This window comes from Sebastes fasciatus, chromosome 20 (assembly GCF_043250625.1).
Source record: "Sebastes fasciatus isolate fSebFas1 chromosome 20, fSebFas1.pri, whole genome shotgun sequence".
NCBI lineage: Eukaryota > Metazoa > Chordata > Actinopteri > Perciformes > Sebastidae > Sebastes > Sebastes fasciatus.
Genome location: NC_133814.1, coordinates 913,244 through 937,805, shown reverse-complemented (window position 1 = coordinate 937,805; position 24,562 = coordinate 913,244). Strand labels below are relative to the sequence as shown.

General features: G+C 41.3%; 1 protein-coding gene across 12 annotated transcripts in view; it reads right to left on the bottom strand.

Moving 5' to 3' along the window:
• Positions 1-24,562, bottom strand: part of ccdc57 (coiled-coil domain containing 57) — a 61,770-nt gene that overhangs the window by 18,947 nt on the left and 18,261 nt on the right. For 10 of the 12 annotated variants that reach the window (XM_074620458.1, XM_074620457.1, XM_074620459.1 and 7 more), the window contains exons 7-12: positions 24,272-24,429; positions 24,089-24,163; positions 21,262-21,462; positions 20,954-21,112; positions 20,316-20,478; positions 18,362-18,454 (exon numbers count right to left, since the gene is read on the bottom strand). In XM_074620458.1, the coding sequence (XP_074476559.1) occupies positions 18,362-18,454; positions 20,316-20,478; positions 20,954-21,112; positions 21,262-21,462; positions 24,089-24,163; positions 24,272-24,429 (849 nt within the window). The remainder of the gene's footprint in view (positions 1-18,361; positions 18,455-20,315; positions 20,479-20,953; positions 21,113-21,261; positions 21,463-24,088; positions 24,164-24,271; positions 24,430-24,562) is intronic. The other 2 variants (XM_074620460.1, XM_074620461.1) reach the window with 2 other exon arrangements.

The window sequence follows — 24,562 nt, the reverse complement described above, 5'->3', positions numbered from 1 at the left end:
TCTCACACTACTCCATATCACCCACAAGGCAATGGACAAGTGGAACGTTTCAATAGAACTCTTCTGTCCATGCTGAGAACACTGACTGATGCTGAAAAGGCTGACTGGAAGAACTCACTGGCGAAAGTAGTGCACGCCTACAACTGCACTCGGAGCGACGCTACTGGGTTCTCCCCTTACTTTTTGTTGTTCGGCCGCACTCCCAGACTCCCTGTGGATATCTTGTTCAACTTACCATCACAGGAGCAACAAGTTAGCTATGAGGAGTATGTGGCTAAATGGCAGTCACGGATGAAAGAGGCCTATGAGATTGCAGGAACAGCAGCTCAGAAAGAAGCTTCTAGAGGCAAAACATACTACGACAAAAAGACCTACGGAGCCCAGCTTCATCCTGGCAACAGAGTCCTGCTCCGCAACCTCACTGAAAGAGGAGGACCTGGCAAGCTTCGTTCACACTGGGAGGATACAGTGTATGTGGTGGTCAGTCAAAAGAGCCCTAACATCCCTGTTTATGAGGTCAAGCCGGAGAGAGGAGGTAAGAGCCGCACAGTACACAGAAATCTGTTGCTTCCGTGTGACAGCCTACCTATTGAAAGACCAGAGACAGAAGAGCAGGACAAAAGAAAGAGGGGCTTGAGACAAAACAGAGGGAAAACTCAGCAACAGCTACTACCTCAGGACATGGATATGGAAAGTGAGGATGAAGGTGAATTTGTGTGGCGGGTTCCATATCAGGACAACCATGACGGCAGAGTTAATGCTCCAAATCCTGAAACAGAGGCCTGTGAAGCAAGACTGGATGCTGGAGGAGAGGAGGAACTTCAGCTGCAGACAACACAGGATCAACACAGCCTACATGAGCAGACATCTGATGTAGAACAACATCAACAAGGAGACAGAGACTCAGACACAGAACAGGGGTCATCACCTGTGGCACGGCATGTTCACCCTCAGAGAGAGCGGCGACGGCCAAGTATGCTGACGTATGATGCACTGGGACAACCTACAGTGAGACAAGCTGGTATGGACAGTATTGAGGTGGACACACCAACACCTTGTTTCCAGACACTGTGGAGACCTTGGATGCCCACAGACATAAAGACAATACGCTAGAGACTGGAGTAACAAACTCATAACAGGTTATGATAAGAGCAAGAATGTGAAAAAACAACATCGTAAACAACACACAAGAATATAACGCGCATCTTAAAGTACATAATGTGGTGTCATAAATTGAAACTGAGATGGTGACAAACACACGTTATGGTGTCTTAATATGTAAACATGAGAAAGGTGGTAACAGACTATAGTGAAATGTTGGCCGATAAGTGAGTCTAGTTACAGTAGAGAATTCCTCCTAAGGAGGTGTACATGTTTATGGATCTTGAATGGAAAAGAATGGTTACCCTCGACAATATTTTGTGTTGTGTATCAATTGATCAGTACTAACTTCTTCTATGAGTTTTAACTGTGTCTAATTGAACATGGTGTGAAGAATACCTTAATTGGACAGGTATTTGCTATTGGTGTATGTAACCACAGTGATTATTCAAGCAGAGACACCAGTAGTACAGTTATAGGTGTGTGTGGAGTTAAGAAAAAAAATGTAATACATTTTTTATTTTTCTTAAGTAGGGGAGGGTGTGGCACCCTGGACATTTTAGGGTTAAGGATTGTGCCCAGAAACCTGTATGTCATTATTTTGGTACCCCCGCCATGGTTATTTTTGTAATTATTATTATTATTACCATTATTATTTCTAAAGCGCTTGGTGTCACTTAAAAGACAGTACAAAGGACAGTAAACCCACCTGCTTTAGTGTCAAGTAATTCTAAGACAACATTTTGTATTGACCAGTAGGTGGCGGTAGTGGCTTTGATATGTCAGCGACTGGCGCTCTTATTCTTCTGTAGCCGGAAGTCAGCGCAGTCGTAACATAACAGTCAGGAAAGCAGTGGAGAACAAAGCCGGCATTCATCCTTGACTGTTCTTTTACTATGTTTACAGGTGAGAGACGTACACAAGCGCCATATATAGTACTGATAATTGTGTGTTAAGTTTATTATCGTTTATGGGGCCGTGTGTTTATGTTTATAAGTGTGATGTACGTCACGGAGTTAGTCCGCTAGCTAATGCTAACAAAGGCTAGCTTGAATAGCTATTTTAGGTCCGTGGCGCGGGAACGGTACAGGTCACGGTTGTGTATTGATTGTGTAAATGTATTCCCATCTAAGATGCAGTGACATCGTAAACAAATGTTCAGTTGTTGATATAATTAATCTGTAATATGTTCAGAGGTTGATATAATTAGTATAATATGTTCAGAGGTTGATATAAGTAATTTATGTTCAGTGGTTGATATAATAAGAGTGTGTATTAGAGGCTGCACAGTTGCCATGGTGATTTGGTAATGATAGTTTCAGGATAGATTTAGCTTATGGTATATTGTGTACTGAATACTTCCATTGTATTACTTGATAGTGATTTAGTGATATTTAGTTACTGTATAGTTATTCTTCTGTAGCCGGAAGTCAGCGCAGTCGTAACATAACAGTCAGGAAAGCAGTGGAGAACAAAGCCGGCATTCATCCTTGACTGTTCTTTTACTATGTTTACAGCTGAATAAATGTACCTGGCACCTGGATGAGAAAACCCTGTCTCATCATTCAGTGTGTGGGTAACACCTGCAAGACACTACATCCATACATCTATGGGAGACAGTTTGACCTAGTCACAGATCATAAACCATTGGAAGTGATCTATGGTCCCCGCTCTAAACCATGCGCACGGATAGAGCGGTGGGTTCTTTGGCTACAGCCGTATGAGTTCAAAGTAGTCCACATAGCGGGGAAGAACAACATTGCTGATCCACTGTCACGACTCCTGACAAACACAGTGAAACAGGTTGAACACAAGCATGGAGCTGATGAGTATGTGAGATTTGTGGCAGTGAATGCAACGCCAAAAGCACTCACCACCAGAGAAGTGGAAGAAGCATCAGCCACTGATCCAGAGCTGCGAGAGGTACGCAAAGCCGTAGCAACTGGACATTTTGATAAGTGCAAACAGTATGCAATCATCGCAAATGAGCTATGCACAATAGGATATCTTGTTCTGAGAGGTACACGTATAGTGTTGCCACAGGTCCTACGAACACGGGCACTTGCACTAGCCCATGAGGGACACTTGGGTATAGTGGGAACGAAGCAGCATCTCAGGACAAAAGTGTGGTGGCCCGGCATGGACAGTGCAGCTGAGAGACATTGTAAAGCTTGCCACGGATGTCAAATAGTGGCTAGACCTGACCCACCCGAGCCGCTGAGACCCACACCGCTACCTGATGGACCCTGGCGGGACGTAGCTGTTGACATACTGGGACCTCTCCCGTCAGGTCATTCCATTCTAGTGGTAGTGGATTACTTCAGCCGGTACTATGAATATGACATCATGACCACCACCACCACGACAGACAAGATTATAGACAGTCTTGAGTCAATCTTCAGCAGACATGGACTGCCAGTCACATGCAAATCTGACAATGGACCTCAGTTCAGATCTGAACAGTTCAGTCGATACTGCGAGGAAAGTGGGATCACTCACATCAAAACCACACCAAAATATGCTCAGGCCAACGGAGAAGTTGAGCGCCAGAATGCATCACTGATGAAGAGAATCAGGATTGCACAGTCAGAGGGACTGGATTGGAAAAAAGAACTGAGAAAATATGTGACTGTATACAGAAGCATCAACCATGCAACAACAGGTGAAAGCCCTGCTGAATTGCTGTTCAACAGAAAGATCAGAGGAAAGTTGCCAGAACTCATTGAGATGCACAATGATCAGGAAGTGTGTGATCGTGATACAGAGCAAAAAGCTAAGAGTAAATTGTATGCAGACACACGCAGAGGAGCGCAGCAGTCAGAAGTCAGTGTCGGTGATACTGTACTCTTGAGGCAAGACAAAACCGACAAGTTCTCCACAACGTTTAATGCGACTCCACACAAAATCATCAGCAAGACAGGAAACAAGGTCGTAGTGGAATCACCAACAGGAGCACGATATGCGAGAAACACCACCTTTGTTAAGAAATATAAAGGAGGTGAACTGGGACAAGGGACATTTCGTGAAGAGGAGGAAACACAAGGGGCTGAGAACACAGGAATGGATAAAGTGATAGAGGAAGATACACACACCGCAGTAGCTCAGACTCCACACGCAGAAAATGACTCTGACACATACACGCACACCGAGATGCCCTCTAGGCCGCAAAGAGTCAGGCGAACACCCAGTAGATTGTCTGATTATGTTCGTAAATAAGTTGTAAATAACTTGTTCAAGAGTTTTCATGATAGAAAGAGTTTCATATTGTTCCTGATTCTGAAAAGAGAAAAAAAAGAATTTCACACTGTTCGTGATTTATAACCAGTGAAGGTTATAGAACTGTTTAATTTCTAGAAAGAAAATAATTTGTTACAGTTCAAGTTTTTGGAAAATACTGTAGTGATTAATGATTTCTTTAAAAGAAAAATATGTTTTGTAAGGGATAATTTCAGAATAGTGCAAAATGGATATTGTTGAAATATGATTTAAGAGGTGGCAGCTAAATTGATTTTAATATAATCCTAGATTTTGTTTTCTGTAACTAAGAGTTTAATTCCAAGGAAAGGGGGGATGTCATGTCTAGGGTTAACATGCCACTGTTAGAATGTGGAAATGCATTATGGGTATACAAGGAGAAAAAAGGTAAATAAAGAGAACGCGCTAAGCAGCAGACGTGTGGTCCCTGTTATTGGATTCAATTCGAATATCCCTGCTTAATTCAGGAGTGAGGCAGAGATATAACAAATACTATGAGGAATTTTTCCTTTTTATTTTTCGCTTTTTTATTTTTTATTTTTCTGTGGGGGGAGGGTTTGGGGGTATGCGTGTGTGTGCGAGTGTGGATGTTTTGCGGGGAGAGGTGTGCTGTTTGGCGTTTCAGCTCACTACATAAATATGTCTGCATACTCAGTTACTACTTTGTTTTATTTCATATCATCCATGCCATGTATCAAAGGTTTGAATGGGCATTTGATTTCTGATTATCTGACTTGTTTGTAAGTATGTCCCCAATTCTAAATGATAAAATCACACCAACCTCGTGGAATGTTAGGGGTCTTGGAACTGATGTTAAATGCGGGAAGGTTTTTTCTCACTTGAATTCACTGAAAGCTGATATTTTATTTCTACAAGAGACTCCCACTACTAAAGTTACTGGATATAAATTAAAACCTAATTGGATCTCACAGGTGTACCAAGCACCCTTTACATCTCGAGCAAGGGGCGTAGCTATCCTGTTTTGTAATAATATTCCTTTTTTACTTAAATCCAAGATTACTGATCCAAATGGGAGATTTATTTTGATTTCTGGTTATATTAACTCATTCCCAATTACCTTGTTAAATATATACGGCCCGAATTCCGATGACCCTACGTTTTTTCGTAAAGTTTTTGAATTACTTCCAGAGGATGGATCGTCCAATGTCTTCATCGGTGGCGATTTTAATTGTTATTTGGATTCATCCCTGGACAGATCATCCACTAAATCTCCTCCAACTATTAACTCTGTTCAAACACTAAACAATCTGATAAATCTAGAAATATGGTGGATATTTGGAGAATACAACACCCTGACAAAAAAGAATATTCATTTTACTCACCGGTGCACCAGTCATATACTAGAATTGACTATTTAATAGTGGAGGCTGGTTCAATCCCCAATATTAGCAACACACTTTATCACAATATATTGATTTCTGATCACAGTCCTGTTACGCTGCAGCTACAGTCTTCCCTTTCCAAACCAAAATATAATTGGAGATTTAACCCTACTGTCATCACCAGGATTTAAAGAATACATGGCCAATAAACTCAGAGACTTTTTAGAGATCAATGATAACGGAGAAGTTTCAGACTCTACTCTCTGGGAAGCACTTAAAGTTACTGTGGTATATTTTCAAGTCTTGCACATGACCGAGAGGCCATAAGGGTAAACACATGGGTAAGAATCATAAGTGGAGAATATGGTCACAAGATATGACATGGGGCTGAAAGATAAATATGTAGGACAAAGGAGCCATGCATGGTTATGTAGGACAAAGGAGCCATGCATGGTTATACGCTCAGCTCAGCTGTTACATGCCATGGACCCGATATAAGGAGGCGCGAGAGCTCCGAAGGGAGGACTCTCAGATTTGACTTGGGACCTCCGGACGTTCTAGACGTTCGTTATGACATTTGTTGCTTGTTTGTAATAAACTCTATTATACCAAAAAGAACAGTGTCCGCGAAGCATCCTTCATCATCACTTCAACAGCACTGTCGCAGGAAAGAGACTACAAATTGGCGTCACGAGACAGGATCGGAAGTGGCCTCAGCGACAACTTCACAGACGGTGAGCTCACTCATTGAATGCTGGTCATTAATTGGGGCTGTTATGTGGAGTTGTTTGGACACACCGTAAATTAAGAACCTTCTTGTTATGGACATGTACTGTTGATTTGATGTTTAAAGTGAGGCTCCGTGCTAAATTTAATGGAAAAAGGGGGAATGAATAGAGAAAAGAAAAAAGTAAAGAAAAGAAGTATGAGAAATACAAGGAATAGTTTAGAATAGTCATGGTAACGATAAGGTGTGCTAAAATAGTATTGTGCAAGATTAACACTAAGACACATGCATAAACGCATATTAGCCACTGCGTAACGATGGCTCTGACATAGTCCGGAATTAAGTTAGAAAGACAAAATTGGGAAACCTGGATCCAGGTAATTTGAATAAATAAATGTAAAGAGTGTTAAGAGACAGAGAAATAAAGGAAATAAAGGAAATAAAGGAAATGATCATATGACAAGCCGCAAATCGGATAGAATAGAGCCCTCAAGTGTAGGAGCATGTAGCATGGGCCGAATTAAAACCTGAAAACGACATCTTATGGTCAGTTTAATAACTGGAGAGTGTAGAATCACAATTCGAATGACCGTTACCACTCTGACGTTTGTTGACGAACGGTGTCTGAAGCAGCCTCTCGTTGAAGATTTTACACCTCAACGGTAGCACAAATTTTATGAGAAAAAGTAAGGAAAATAGCGGCAGAAAGCATGCTGTACGAATGAAGATATCTAAAGTTGGAGTGAAGAGAATGTGTGTGTATGGACTTTGGGAGGAGGGAAAATGTGTGTGTGTGTGTGTGACATTTGGCTCCAGATGTGGACTATAAAATGCATGGGAAGAGAGTATATGTGTCATTTAATAATTTGTAAGAATAGATACGTGGCCCGAGGTATTGTATAAAACCATGAGCTTCTGTTTCCAGAAGACTAAATGAATTAAATAATGTAAAACATAAGCTGTTGATTGTGGGAATTTCTCTGGATCAGAGATCGAAGCGCACTCTCTCTGGATCACTGTTGTCACTCACGCCGTTGGGCGTGATGGCACGGCCGGTAGGAGTGGACGCTTGTTTTCTCTGCAAAAGAGGGATTTCCGGGAGATACAGTAAAAAGAATAAAACGATGAGCCACTGAAATGAGCCTGGTTACGATAAACGCATACACATAAGATAAATAACTATAAACCAGGACAAATAAAGTGGAGTTGTGTAACTGCAGTACCCGTATGACCCTTGGAAAAGAATAGAAATATATGAATTAAATGAGTCAGTAAATAAAACATGAGCTCTTCTTAAAGGGGAGGAATAAAATTGATGATGCTGTTAAAGGGACCTAATGGGTTCACAAGAGACTAAATCATTGCATGTTTTTTGTCTGTTATGTCATTTATGGTGAATGAGAATTGAGACGGGAGGCAAGGCAGCGAGACGGCCCACCACGGAGTGTGGCTTGCTGACGTCCATGAGGAGGCTTCCGCTTCAATCTACTAAAGGCCGGTACAAATTTATCCACAGACTCTTTAACAAAAACAAAACCTGCATTTCCATATTTGTATGTGTTCTCAGTCGTAAGCAACATTGATGGTACACATATAAACCTGCTTGCATTTATAAACCTAAGAGGAGACTGACCTGCTCCTATACACATGAAAGAGTACATGCTCTAGGCAGTTTGGAGAAATAAATAAATGAATAAATAGACAACTTGGCAACGGATTGATCAGTTAATGCATTTGATTAATTAATGGCATATGATTGTTTAGTCTAACCTCTGCTGACAATTGCAGATGTTCATTTATGTTATTGTGCGTGGGTTGTCTGATCTGTGCTGTGGTGGATATTCAATGTGGTGACTGTTTGACGATTTGAGCTGAATATTGATTAATTGGATAATTTATGATTGGTTGATTTGTTGATTAATTTAATTGGATAAATTGGTTAATTGATTGATTGGTTAGTTGATTGATTGGTTAATTGATTAATTGGATTAATTGGATAATTGGATAAATTGGTTAATTGATTGATTGGTTAGTTGATTGATTGGTTAATTGATTAATTGGATTAATTGGATAATTGTTGATTGATTGATTGGTTGATTGGTTGATTGGATAATTGGTTAATTGATTAATTGGGTTAAAAAAAAAAAAAAAAAAAAAAGGGGGGAAGTAATCTAAAAAGCCTTGAGTAGTTTTAATTTTAGCAATTACTCATTAAAGTACAATAACGGAACATAAGGAAGCCGTTATAATGGGAAAAAAGAACACTAAAAATCCAAAAGTAATCACTCCTGTTGAGATAGTACAGAAGAATAATCCTTTAATTAGGGGCATCGCAAACATTGCAAAAATATCGGAAAAATGGCACAAACGCTGGCCTGAAATTGACCAACCATGGCCAATGGAGGGGACTCTTAACCCAGATGTAATCAGAAGTAGAGCTAGGGTTACCACTGTGTTACAGAGCTATGGTGGGAGTTTCTCTAATGTACAATAAAGCATCCTCTGTAACAATGGGTTATCCAGTGACAATTCTTACACATCATAGTCTCAGAAATCTTTTGAATTATGGTAAGAACAACTTGACCATGTCTAGGCTCAGAGGCTATCATAGGCTCTTAGAGCAGGAAGATGTTACCCTAGCAAGATGTGTTACGGTAAATCCAGCGGAGAATTTGCCAACCCCAGAAGACGGTGAGCCACACGATTGTGTTCATGAAGCAGAGAAATACTCTAGGCTTAGATCGGATTTACAAGCTCTCCCATTGCATGTGGTGGACTTGGAGTATTGGACTGATGGGTCTTGTTATCGTGTGGGCGATAAATTAAGGGCCGGCTATGCGATAGTAAAAGCCCAAGGAACTGGATTTGCAGTTGAGAAGGCTGAAGAGATACCACAGCCTGCATCTGCACAACTTGCTGAGCTGGTGGGGCTAACTGAAGCGTGTTTGTTGGCAGAAGGGAAGCGAGTGACGATATATACTGACTCTGCATATGCACATAATGTGTGCCACTTGTTCGGAGCAGTGTGGAAGAACCGAGGGTTTAAGAAAACGGATGGTTCGCCGATACAGCATCATGCCCAGATCATGAAATTGTTGCATGCTATGATGAAGCCTAAAGAAATAGCAATAGCTAAATGTGCTGCACATAAGAGGGATGCGTCAAGGGTTTCACAAGGGAATAGAGCGGCTGATGAAGCTGCAAAAGCAGTCACTGGAGCAGATAAATTGGGCAAAGTTCTTCTCGTCACGCATGAAGTGAACTTGGAAGACAAAATTACGCTCAAAGATGTGATTTTAATGCAGGAAGCTGCTCCTGAAATGGACAAACAGTTGTGGCTAGACCGAGGTGCCACCCGAGATTCTACTGGACTTTGGAGAAATCATGAAGGGCTGATACTATCACCTCCAGACCTGTTGGGTCTGATGATTCAGGAGGCGCATGGCTTAGCTCACGTTGCAAGGGGGGAAGTTAAGAGAAAGATCACGAAAGAGTATGGTTTTTGGGCACCATGTTTGCTTGAACAGATTGATTATGTCATAGGCAGGTGTACTATCTGTCTGAAAAACAATGTTCGGAGGGGAGTGTCGGTTCCTCCTGGCCACATCCCAACTCCAAGGGGTCCTATGCGTGAACTAGTTGTGGACTATGTTGACATGATAAAACCGATTGAAGGGAAAAGGTATATGCTAGTCGTGGTGGACAGATTTTCACGATGGCCTGAGGCTTGTCCAACGAAACGAAAAGATGCTCAATCGGTTGCCAAGTTCTTATGTAGAGAGGTCATAAGCAGGTGGGGACTTCCAGATCGAATATCCTCAGACAATGGGAAAGAGTTTGTGGATAAGACGGTGAAATTGATTTTGTAGGACCAGGGTTGAAGCAACCTTGGGAAAGTCAGTTCGGCTTCCATGTCAGTGTACAGAAGAAAATAGTGGTAAAGGGAAACTCAGAGTTCAGTGGGAAGATAGCCATGGTAAGATCCTAGATCTGTCAGAGACAGCACCATTAGGGAAATATACATTAGTTAATGACAAAAGGAGAGCGAAGGTTGAGGGAGACTGTAGTCTCTATGTATATAAGCCTCAACAGGAAGATCAAGGTGATTACAGGTGTTCTTTTTACGATCGACGTATTGGAAGTGAGCGGTCCGAGTTAGGATTTGTAGTTCGCGTGGTGTATCTAGTGATACTAGGGGGGAATAAAAGCATAGACCCCCAAGAGGTTGGGGAAACAAGAGAATTAACAACTATGACATCAACTCTCCAGATGAAAGCTGGACAGATGGAAGAGAAATCTACTCCTTCAATGGCAAAAGCTATTGGAAGTATAAATGCATCACATGTAACTACAAAGGCGCCTCAGGTGATATCTATAACGTCACCTCCTTTGAGTACTGTGATCAGAGCTAGGTTAGGAGGAACAGTTTACCTTCCTTGTCAATGTGGGAGATGGAATAATGGAGGGAACTTGTTTCCCAAATGGGAAAATAGTCGTGGTGAAGATTTGTTGTTGACAAGACCTGACGATGACGTTGTGCCTCGTGGTCAGAGGAAGTATATTTTGTATAATGAGGTTAGGTGGATAAAAATTAAAGATGATTGTTCCCTTGTCCTGCGTAACGTTACTCGGGAAGACGAAGGAGAATACATGTGTTCTTATGAAGAACCGGAGTTTAAATTTGTTCCATATCAAAATTATTGGATCAAAGGTCGTGTGACTCGTAGAGTGTCACTCCTGATAAAAGATTTGGGGTCTATTGAAGTTTCTATGGGTACTAAAGAAGTTCAGAAACAATTTACTACAGTAACCACTCCAAAGGTGATTAGTACACAGATAAAGCTTGTTACGTTAGTTCCGGAAACAACTAAGAATGTTCATACACCTACTCAGGCTACTACTCTAGTTATGACTTCAAAGGGGATGAATACTACAACAGCGACGACATCCGTGGCATCTACGACATTTGTAAATACAACGCAGACATCTAAGATGACGTCTTGGACCTTTAAGGATGTGACTAATGTACTCCAGAAGCAAATGTCAAAAATAGAGCCTAGCGTGAACAGCAGTAATGACATTGTTGAAGTTAGAGAACAGAGGATAGAAGAGAAGTATGTAGAGTCATCTATGACAGCCCAGAGGACTAGTTTAAACATAGACAAAACCTTTGTTGACTCTGATCAGACACCAGAGTACATGATGGATCATTACCATACAATACAAAAGAGAGACACTAAATGGAAGGCATTTGGGTTTGATCCTTCAGTGTTACAAATCGCAGACCCTTGGGCAGGTAGGAACTTATGGTTTCAGCAAGTAACCCACTCCGTAAGATCGGTTGTGAAAACGGATGGTCCGTGTCTGGTGAAAATCCGATCGCCAAGCTCATGGCCTTCGATTTTAGAGACTATACCAGAACCACTAACCACTATGTGTCAAAGTTATGCATTATCATGGCTCTTGTATCAACAGCAATCATCAGTGGATAAAGTGATGGCTTTAGCAATGAACCTTTTTAAGCCTAGATTGACTTGTTCTTGGTTGGCAGAATTACCATATGTAAATGTACTTGATCAGCATGAAGATATCAGAACAGCGGTCCCTGATATAATGGCGGTGACAGCAGTAGGAGCTACCAGCTGTTTTTGTTCAAATACAACTCATGAAGGGCCGGGAACGTTTATGGGGTTATCAGAGTGTGATAAATATATGATGGACTTGGGTAAAATGGAACGTGGGAATAGTAATGATTCGTATGAAGCATCTTTTCAGGTACCACAACACAAAGAGAAGACAATTTTAAGGGTACATAATCAGATATTGCCGGGGAATGTGACTATAGGGAATTTCAAGGATATTTGGTGGGTCTGTGGTAATAAGGCATACATATTTCTACCATATGGGTGGACAGGATGCTGTTATATGTCACTGTTGAAACTTCCATATGAGGTTCTTACTATCCAGAAGGGAGTAGGGCCAGAGGGGGTCCAATCTGATGTCGCTTCAAGTAGTAGGAGAAAACGTGAGTTGGCACAGTTTCACAAGTTGGAATCCTACCATTGGAGAATAAGTTTAGGAGAGAAGTGGGGTATAGGATTATTTCCATGGTATGGGGTGGCATTCTTGGCAGATCACATCGACAACATTACCTACACCTTGCAAGGCTTTGCGAACGAAACCATAAGAGGTTTCGAATTGTTGTCAAACACCCAGAGAAGTCACAGACTGACGTTGCTGAAACATGACATGGCTCTTGATTATATTTTGGCCAAACAAGGGGGCTTATGTGTTGCTTTAAATTTAACAGGAGATGCCTGCTACACTTTGATTCCTGATAGTTCTGATAATATGACTAGTGTCATAGGGGCATTGAAGCTCATAAGAGATGCGTTTGGCCCATCAGAAGACGCGGGATGGTCTGCAAATGCTTAGTTGCAGGATAAATTGGGGCCACTAGGAGCAGTGTTAGTTCAGGTTTTGGTAGCGCTCGTTCTGGCGTTGTGTGTGATGTTTTGTTTTTGCACGCTGTTGTTGACCTTTGCAAAGGCTATGATAATTAGATGGGTTGGAGTTGTGCTGCCCGGCGAGCAAACACTGATGCCATTATTACACGAAGCTGACACGGACGTGGATGAGGATGACGCAATAAAGATCGAATTGGTGGAGGAATATCCATTTTAAATATCTCATATGATTATAATCCTATTATTTACCTCTGTTTTTGCTTGCGTAGTTTGTAGTGTTGATTTTGTTTTGCTCTTTCGAGACTTTGTTTAGTCTCGAAGGGGGGATATGGCAACAAAGGAACAATATGATTTCTAATTTCACATTTTGACTTATATGATTTCTAATTTCACATTTTGACTTATATGATTTCTAAATTCACATTTTTACTTATAGAAGTGTTCTTATTCTGTGTTTGATGTTTTAATTTGTATCTGTTATGTATGCAAAAGATACTGGTTTTCTTTTCTTTCATTCTAGAACATATTGGGGGAAGACCACTGTGAGGGTGGTAGATTGTCAGGGACTCCGATGGGCTGAATGGATTCAGACACTTCAAACATGAAAATACGAATGGCCTGAAGAACTCTGAACGTGGACTGGCGATACAACATCCAGAGTCAAGACGTCATCGATACTATACCGGAGTCAAGGCTGCTGAGAAACTGCAGCGTTATATAGTCTTATGTCTTCTCTTAGATGTTACATTAGTATTCTTAAAAATGAATTGTCTTTTTTGTGTATTACATGCTTGGCAAGTGATGGTTTCTAAATATAATGGGACCTCAGATGTTTTCTTTTTCTCGATGTTTAGGGACAGTGGGGTAGGCAGGAAAAGGTCCATAGAAAGGTGCGATGGGTCGACCAGCCTGACTTTGGACATTGTCTTGTTTTAATTTGCTGAGAGTTCCATATGTATTTGCTTAAATCATTTCCATACACAAATTGCTAAATTTCCTCATTTCAGTGTTATGAAGTTCTACGTATGGTCGCCTTGGCAGAGGGACCGTGAGAGAATTTTCCTGTCTACATTGTTCAATGGATATTTCAAGAAAGATTAGCTGCCTGACAGGTTTTTCACTCTCACTTTTAGACTCCATACAGTTGTTTCAATGGTAAAAAGGGCGGGTTGTTAAATTTGTCATGTTAAATACACCTGTATGTCTCTTCTTTTATTTTTTCGAGACTTTGTGTAAGTCTCGAAGGGGGGAATATGTGGTATATTTTCAAGTCTTGCACATGACCGAGAGGCCATAAGGGTAAACACATGGGTAAGAATCATAAGTGGAGAATATGGTCACAAGATATGACATGGGGCTGAAAGATAAATATGTAGGACAAAGGAGCCATGCATGGTTATGTAGGACAAAGGAGCCATGCATGGTTATACGCTCAGCTCAGCTGTTACATGCCATGGACCCGATATAAGGAGGCGCGAGAGCTCCGAAGGGAGGACTCTCAGATTTGACTTGGGACCTCCGGACGTTCTAGACGTTCGTTATGACATTTGTTGCTTGTTTGTAATAAACTCTATTATACCAAAAAGAACAGTGTCCGCGAAGCATCCTTCATCATCACTTCAACAGCACTGTCGCAGGAAAGAGACTACATTACAATGAGAGGATTTATTATTTCTTTTGAGACCTCAAGGAAAAAGGAAAAATGTAAGAGACTGAAAGAAATCGAACAAGAAATTACTCATATAGAACAAATATATAAAACATCTCTTTTACAGTCTGACTATAACAAGATCCTGAAATTAAAATCAGAATATAACTCTGTCCTTGGAGGGGAAATAAGTAATCTACTACTGAAGACGAGACAAAAACATTTTGAATTGAGTGATAAACCACAAAAATTACTGTCAAGACAACTTAAAGGAGAGCAGGCAAAGACTGCTATTCATAAAATACAGTCCAAAACCGGTGAAGTACTCACTGACCAACAAGATATTAACAAATGTTTTAAAGAATTCTACTCCGATCTCTATACCTCTACGTCCACAGCAACAGAGACAGATTATTCCCAGTTCTTTAGTACTTTAACTCTGCCACATCTAAATGAGAGCAATCAGCGCTCTTTGGATGAAATGTTTTCTGTTGCTGAGTTGGTGGAAGCAATTAAGGCATTCCCCATCAGTAAATGCCCTGGACCGGATGGGTTTGGTGCTGAGTTTTACCAAGCATTTCATGAGATATTAACACCTTTCTTACTTAGAATGATAAATGATTCAATTGCAAGAAAAACGTTTCCACGGTCCCTCTATGAGGCAAATATATGTCTGTTATTGAAAAAGGGAAAAGATCCCATGGATCCTGCTAATTACCGGCCCATTTCTTTGCTCAATCTAGATCATAAAATTTTAACAAAAGTATTGGCCACCAGATTAAATAAACATATAGCAACAATTATCCACCCAGATCAAGTGGGCTATATCCCAGGCAGGCTTTCCTTTTTCAATGTGCATCGCGTGTTAAACATATTGTATTCTGACTTAGGTAAGAAGACTCAAGCAGCCGTCCTTACATTGGACGCCCATAAAGCTTTTGACTCTATCGAATGGCCTTACTTATTTGAAACTTTGAGGAGGTTTGGATTTGGGAAAACTTTTGTGGACTGGATTGAAATGATTTATCGCTCTCCTAAATCCTCTGTCTTAACAAATAATACCACTTCAGTGCCATTTAGTTTACATCGGGGTGTGAGACAGGGAGATTGCTTGTCCCCTTTGTTATTTAATATAGCATTAGAACCTTTGGCAATTGGGATAAGAAATCACCCACATATAAAGGGTATTCCAGCTGGTACAGCAGAATGTCTTGTTACACTTTACGCCGATGATTTACTTGTTACCTTAATGGACCCTGAAGTGGGTGTTCCTTATCTTTTACAATATATTAAAACATTCAGTAAAATTTCTGGTTACACAATAAACTGGGGTAAAAGTGAACTGCTGTTTACTGGTGAAAATACAATTTTACAAGATTGCCCCTTTAAGATTGTTCAGAACTATATCACATATTTAGGACTTAAAATCTCAAAAAATCCTAAACTTTTGCTCAAATTAAATCTGTTAGAAGGTATTGATAAATTGAAACGCAGCATAGAATACTGGAGGACCCTGCCCCTATCTATGATTGGCAGAGTAAATGCCATTAAGATGGTATCTCTACCAAGATTTTTATATCTCTTTCAAAATTTGCCGATGTGGATCTCAGCTGATTTTTTTAAGAAGCTAGAGACAATTATTTTAGATTTTATCTGGGGTTATAAAAAACACAGACTATCTAAAAAACATCTATTCAGGCCCACTTTGGATGGTGGTCTGGGTCTTCCAGTATTTAAAGACTAATACTGGGCAGCCAATGCTAGGGCACTGGCATACTGGCAATGGGGCTCTCCAGACCACGAATCACTCACTTCTGCCCCCCTCTGGCTAAAACTGGAGCTTATGTCTTTAATAAAACCATATTCCTCATTATCCTCCTTACTCTACACTAATCTTGTATCTGCTATTAAATCAGTAAGTCATAGTTTTGTTGTCAGAAATTCACTGAAAATTCTTAGTCAAATTAAACATATCTACAAAGTCCCTAGTATTTCGATATATACACCATTTTGCCACAACCATGCCTTTACTCCAGCATTACTGGACAATACATTTGCTGTATGGTGTGTAAAAGGGTTGAAGTGCATAAAGGACTTTTATTTAGACAACAAGTTTGCATCTTTCGGTCAATTAAGCTCAAAGTATAATCTACCACATTCCAATCTTTTCCGTTATATGCAACTTAGGCACTTTGTGAGGGAAAATATTCAAAATTTTGAATCTACTTGCGAGAGAAACACTTTTCTAGAATTGCTTTCTCTTTCACCAGAGAGTAAGAAGCTTATCTCCAAATTTGTGAATTATTTCTCCAAAGATTCTGAATCTGTTAACTGTATTAAGAAGGCTTTGGAAAGGGAAATTAATGACGTGTTGCCTGATAAACTATGGAAGACTGCACTCTCCCGTATTCATAGTTGTTCAATAAATAGCAGGCATAGGTTAATTCAGTTCAAAGTGATTCACCGTTTTCATTATTCTAAAGTCATGTTACATACATTTTACCCCTCTGTGTCTCCAATTTGTGATAAATGTAAATCAAATGATGGTACATTGCTGCATTTATTTTGGGACTGTCCATTAATTTATCAGTTTTGGTCAAGAATCTTCTTCTTTTTTTCTGGGGTTTATCAAAGGACTCTCTCTCCTGACAGAGATTTGGCTCTTTTTGGATCTTCAGTGGACTCCTCAACTCTCCCTTTACATATTCAAACAGCTCTATTGATGGGCATGGTAGTAGCAAAAAAACATATTCTCAAAGACTGGAAGACACCAACTCCACCGTGCTTCAGAAACTGGTTGCATGAATTGGTCTCAGTTACACATGGAGAAATTGCGAGCCAATAATTTTAAATGTCAACATAAATGGGAAGAATCTTGGGGCCCCTTTTCGCAATATTTGGACTCAGTTTGACAATATTTCCATTCATATTGATTGTTTTGTTTTCCTTTTCTCTGTTCTGCTGTTGAATACTCCCACTATGGATGGCCTGCATTTAACTATCACATGGATGATACTGTATGTAATGATATGTATGTTTTGTCCTTGATATGCGGTTTAGATAATTCTCTCGTAGGGATTTGTATTACTCCTCCCCGGGTGTAAAAGTGTGTGGGTGTGAGTGTGCGAGTGCGTGAATTTTCGGGTTTGGTTGCGGGTTTTGATTTTTGTTTGATGTATGTGTTTTGTCAAATTTGTCATTAAAAATAATATCAAAAAAAAAAGAAATGCTTCCCTGCATTCTCTCCTTGATGGTAAAATGTCTGTTTTGTGGACATAACATATTGAGACATACAAAGAAGCCTCTTGGAGGAATATCTTCAACCCAACAGGAAGTCACATTTGAATTGAATGTGCTACTTTAGGGCTATTTTTTTACCATTTCCAGGCACTGTACTTTAACATACTCCTCCGAGAGATTTAACCCAGTCAACTTCAAATTTAGTCAGTAGTATCTTAAGACCTTTCTGATGAAAAGTTGTTAAAAGCTGGAGTTTTTATTGAACTATGTTGCCGTATCGTGGCGGCGAAAAACAGGAAGTTGCTGTAACTTCAGCGTACATTTTCCAATCTGCTCCAAATGTCTCATGCATGATAAAAGTCCCTGCCTGAGTACATCCATATGCACATTTTGGCTCATTTTCACAGGGCCACCTACTGGCAACAGGAAATGTCATGTTTTGCACTTTGATGTACTCCGCTTCGCAAATGAATCAGATCCAGGTAAGACACTGATGATGCTTTACAGTGAAGAGTGTGACTTTTCATTGAACGGTGTCATTGTCACTAGTCTGCAAAGTGTCCGGTGGATGTATTCTCACCTGTACCGCCTGGTCTCTCTCTGTTTTAACAGAACGCAGTAAGACAGTCAAGTCCTGCAGATCTTGTTCTTTCTCCTTCAGCTCTGCTTTAGCCTGGTAGAGACCAACATGAACCTTCAGTACTAAATATCAATATCCACTACATTTATCAAACCAGCATAGCGACAACAGTGGTTCCATTTCTGACCCTGACAAAGATCAATGGACTCACTGCCCAAACTAGTGGCAGCATATGAATAAATAAATAAATAACACTAGAAATGAGTGGTGACGGTGCTGACAGATTTGACTTCTTGTTTGTGATACATTCTCCATCTGGAGTCACAAATGTTATTTGTAAAACAAGTGCGCCGGCCAGGAGGTGTCTTATGTGTCAGCAGAAATTAATTTGAATGAACTATGAATTTGAGGAGGATGGTGCAACTAGTGGGAGAGGATATAATAACTGTGACTGACTCAGTCTGCAAGAGACAGTTTTATATGACCTCAGAAGCACAGGTACAAGTAACAGAGGTGAATCTTCAATTAACCTTTACACTCTACAATTAAAGGAGTCTATATGCCCATACAGAGTCTGATCCGATACTTATGTTTACTTAAAGGTCCAATATTGTGCTCATTTTCAGGATCATACTTGTATTTTGTGTTTCTACTAGAACATGTTTACAAAATGTAATGTTCGAAAAACCCTTTATTTTCCTCATACTGTCTGCCTGAATATACCTGTATTTACCCTGTCTGAAACGCTCCGTTTTAGCGCATTTCGACGGAATTGCGACGAAATTGCAACAGAATTGCATTGCTAGGCAACAGCTTGGGTCCATGTGTACTTCCTGTCAGCTGATGACATTCACATACACTGCAACCAGGAATAAACTGGGACACATTTAGAATGTTTGCGTTTAATTTTGTGTAAAGGGTCTAAATATTGCATATTTGTGACATCACAAATGGACAGAAATCCTGACAGCTTGTTTCAAATGCAGAGCTTCTGAATACGGGCTGTGTGTATTTCTCTGTGGATTGAGCGTTTCGATACTTTCAAAGTATTTATATAGGACTTAAGCCTGCTTAATAATATAAAAACATGAAAATCTCACTTTTTTATAATATGGGACCTTTAATTATTGATTAAATATGTATCAGACACACTGGAATAATATCTGTAGCCTACTTAATCTGACGCATTTTATTTTCAATGAGCTACTTGATCTAAATACTGAAGGTCCTCATTCAAAAATATTACGTTTATAAACTTGAATTATTCTGGTAACGTGATCAGTTAGAGAGAAGACGGATTACTCCGTCCTCTCGCTAACAGTTCTACTACTCAGGCAGTGTATTGCTGCCACCATGACAGTGCTCAGTTTCTTTATATAACATAATGGATGTTGTATTTGCACCAGTCGGTCTTCAGTCCTCGTCTTATCTCATCTCTTAATGATGCTAGTGATAATTCCACAATATTTACCTCAGCCACACTTCAGGTCCACCTTTGACTTATAAAATGATTATATTGCAATTTTTAGATGAAGATGGAGCAGCAGGTCTGGCAAAACTGACTGGTGCAAATTGTGTGACTTTAGTAGATCTAGCTGAACACATAACCTGTGTTAACATGTCTCCCCCTATTATCTGTACCATCCTCCCTTAAATGAATGCATATGCAATAAGGTGCACCTTGCAAACACGCTAAAATGAAACACAAACTGCGACTCCATCCACGTATGCCTGGTATACATGTACGTGTCTGAGGCAGCATGCGTCACATTTGTGCCTGTTTCCTGAAAAAAAGTTGCAAACGTCCTAGTGAATCTGGCCCTGGATACAATACTGATCTGACTGAAGCAGCAGCAGTTTCAAACATATACAGGGTGAACTTTACTCTGCATGTGCAGCAGTACATCCACACACACTGTGCAGATGGGGGTTGTGTCATGTGTGAGAGGCTGACCTGGTCTCTAGCCTGGCTCAGGTCCTGTATTAGCTGCTCATTAGCGAGGTAGTGTTGGGCCTTTGTGTCCTCACAGCGTCTCTGCCATTCCAGCTCAACCTGGACTTGCATCTGTTCTAAGGCCCTCTCCCTCTGCAGACCAGCACCCAGCTGCTGCTTGTACCTGGTAACACGCACACACACACACACACACACACACACACACATAGATTTTATAAAATGAGGAGTTGTTTTAGCTGATGAAGTAAGTTTAGTTTGGAAAGGTTAACGCTGTCAGCAGAACTCCTGGTGGACTCCCAACGGTAAAGTTAGCTAGTTCACAACTTTTTGTAGTTTTAGTTGACCTATAAGTAAAGAATAAATCTCTCATCTACTCTATACTGACGTGTTTGAAGTGGTGCCAGCCTCCCTGGTCTCTTTGCTCCTTTTGATAAAGCAGTTAGGAGCTGAACAGCTGATAACCAGGTGCTGCCCATAGGTGGAGATTGTAAACAATACCCAGGTAAGATGGCGGACGATTAGCCCATCAGTTATGACTAATATAATGTTGCATCTACTATTTTATATCTACGGTGGTTTACATGTCTCCTCCTCTCCATCTCTTACTCTCTACCTCCATCTTCCTGCTGTCCTCTCACCTCTCCACCTCCTCCCTGCTCCTCTCCAGCTCAGTCCTCACTTTAGTTTCTCTCTCCTGCAGGGTGATGATCTCTGTATCCTTAACAACTGTCTCACTGAGGACCTGACTGATGTACTTGTCCCAGCCAGTCTGGGTTGCTTCTACCTCTTTGCGAAGCCTTGGAAAACACACACACACACACACACACACACACACACACACACGAACAAACACACTGAATGAGCAACCACATGCAGTGCACACAGATACCAGGTTTGTTAATGCCAATATGATGATGTTTTTTGTTTTCATCAGTGTCTGTCTCACCTCTGGATTGTCTCATCTCTCTGACCCATGGCCTCCTGCTGGTGTTCCTGTCCACAGCGTAGCTGTGCAGCCAGAACCTCCACATCGCCCTGTAGTTTGACAATGTGCTTCTCAGCCTTCTGCAGCCGCTCTGTGTAGACCCGACACTGAGCCTCCAGCTGGGTATCACACTCCTTCAGAGCCTGGACCACCTCCTCATATCTGGCCAGAAACAGCCGTACAGTTAGACCATAGGAAACATTCAGAGGACTCACACCGGTGAGGTCTGTTATGAACTGCTGATTTGGCTCTCATGCACAAGGTGACGTGATCAGTTGACTGAGAGAAACAGCACAGCCACTGTCAAACAGAGCAGCATTAAATATCAGAAGAGAAGTTAACCATTGTCTGTAAATGGTTAAAGTCACTGCTCACTGGCTTACAGGAGAGAGGGAGGAGGGAGGAGGGAGGCAGCACGGTACCGGTACCGGTGATCGGTGGTGTGGTTCTACGCAGATTGAAAAATGATCTAGTGTTCAATCACTTCATTTATTCTGTTTCTAAATACTGTCATAGTGGTTCCACTAACTGCTCGTTGATTGTGATGAAGAACATAAAGAACTGACACAGAGACAGGATTGTTGTCTGCATATGGCCAAACGCAACAGCACACACAAAAGTAATCTCTTTGATTTTTTTTCACGATAAATATCACAAGGGATAACTAACTGTTTCAATCTGATGACTATTACAAGGAAGTAAGGTAAGAAAGGGAAGTGTTTACTCCAACCAATCACCTGTCTGTCTAACTGTTCCACAGTTAAAGGACTGTTCCTCGTTTGGTAGAACAAATATACAGCAGAATATTCATATTTAAACATAAACATGGATATACAGCATCCCAAATATGCTTTCAAGGGAAGATTATGTTGACATTTCAGAAGACACTGAAACTTCTGTCAGTGTGGTGATTAGGGATGTTAATGATTAACCCTTTAACCGTTAACCGATATTAAGCATTTTAACCGATTAACGCTATTGGTTAAAACTAAAGCTCAGAGGAGCAGCTCATCTCTTTAAGGAGAAAAGCTGGTCCACCTTAACAGCCCACCTTAAGAGGCGGAGCTGGAGTTGCAGGATACAGGAAGTCGTCTCCGGTCTCTCCAGCTTGCTTGAGCGGAGCGGAGGAGTTGTAGTTTCGTAACATTTATTCACTGACAAATAAACTGCACACACACTATACAGCTATAACGCCACCAACAACCTCACACTCACCGGTCTGTCGGAAACTCGCTAAAGTTACGCAGACAACGTGTGCGGCGGCAGCTAGCACGAAGCGTCCGGCAACGCTGATCTGCTAACGTAGCACAAATACATACTGTCGGAAACTCGCTAAAGTTATGCTGGACAGACAGAATATCCTTATGCCGGGCAGACACACAGCTGACAACCTGCTAAACTAAACTAAATGCGCGGTGGAGACTTTTACTGGGAAAGTGGCTGCATGTCCGCGACACTACACGCAGCATCGTAGCTGCTAAGTTAACGCTCCCGGACGGTGAACTGGGGACTCCCGTCAACCAATATCTGTTATGCTCCTGCAGCTGGTACACCGCTGCATGAGAGGCACAAATCTTGTCGGTTAACGGTTAATAATCGGTTAACGAGGGTTGGTTGTCGGTTAAGAATATATATATATATATATATATATATATATATATTATTTTTATTTTTAATTTTTTTTAATTAGTTGAACATATCCTGGTTGATGATCCACATGTCTAATCATCCTGCAGTGTAGTCTCTGACAGAGCGGTCCAACACCTGACCTCTCTTGTCACCACAGTTCCCTGTACCATCCTGTTGATATTGTGGTATGATGAGGGATGGCAGCTTGATCTGATGTGTGGAAAGGTGGGAGAAATCGACCTTATAACCCTCCTTGAATGGAGAGTAACAATTGTCCAGAGTCCTACCTTCTGATGGGGCAGGTCAAGTCTTGATCGACATTCAGCAGAACTTTTCGCTTTGCCAAAATCCCCGGTCCCCACGAAGACAGCGCCATGGTACCTAGTCCAGTACCTGGTCCAGTACCCGGTCCAGTACCCAGTCCAGTACTGGCACAGGACACCATGCAGCTCCATCAGTGCTGCGTTGCTATCTGCCCGTGGTGGTAATATGGACACAGCAGAGACGATGACCAGAGTGAACACCCAGGGAAGGCAGACTTGACGTCACGGGACTGGCTCAAAGCCAGGCGAGCAGGAGCGGGAGAGAGTTGTAGCGTCTCTGGGATTACACCAGTTGTTGTTCATCCCGAAACAGACCCCCACCAACCCCCTTGGCCTGAGATCATCCATCCTGCGCCTCCAAGGGCTGAAAGACCATCGGTAGGATGCTGGGGTGGAAGGTGGACTTGGGTTCTCAGCCTGTTCTCCCCATCACACCAGCTCATCCTCCCCAATGTTTTTCGTTGTGCCTTCGCTGAGCCGTGCCCTCTCTCATTGTTATTGTTGTTGCCATGGTGAACATCTCGCAGGATCTCTGCCAGCCATGACATTCAGCACACAACAAGCTTGAAAACTGGTGAGTTGAGTCAATCCAAAGTGGGCTGCAGTCATATCTAACTATCACACAGTCCTTGCAAAGCAGTCATTATGGGGTCTGGACACTGCAGCCATCTTTTTTATTTCTGCTGCTAATAGCTACTGGAAAAGAACTAAACATTCTACAAACAGCTGTAAATGGTAGTACTGGTGCAAACCAGTCAGAGGTCTCTCTCTCTCTCTCTCTCTGTGTCTCCCTGTCTCTCTCTCTCTCCTACAGTACAGAACAGCTACTGACTCACTTCTTAATGTGGTCATCCTCCTCTTTCTTCAATTTGATCTCCATCCATTTCAGCTTGTCCTCAAGCTCCTTTATTCTGAGACAGAAGATAGTCACAAAATATCAAACACATTTTACCCACACGCATGCACCCGCACACATACACATACACACACACACACATGCACACAGTGCAGGAGCATACTTGTAGTCCTTGTCAGCAGTGAGTTCTCTGATCTCCTGGTCTTTGTGTTGCAGCTGTGATTGTATCTGCAGACAGAACTCCTTAGAAGATTTGAGAGCCTCTGTGGACTGATGCAGAACCTGGCAGTGAACTTCAGTCTCTTTAGACAGCAGCTTCACCTGGACAAGGACAAGGACAAGGACAAGGACAAGGACAAGGACACACACATACTGTGTATATATATATTTTCCTTTTGAATATGAAAAACCTGGAACTCATGGACAACTTAAATGGACTCATGACTTGAATGAC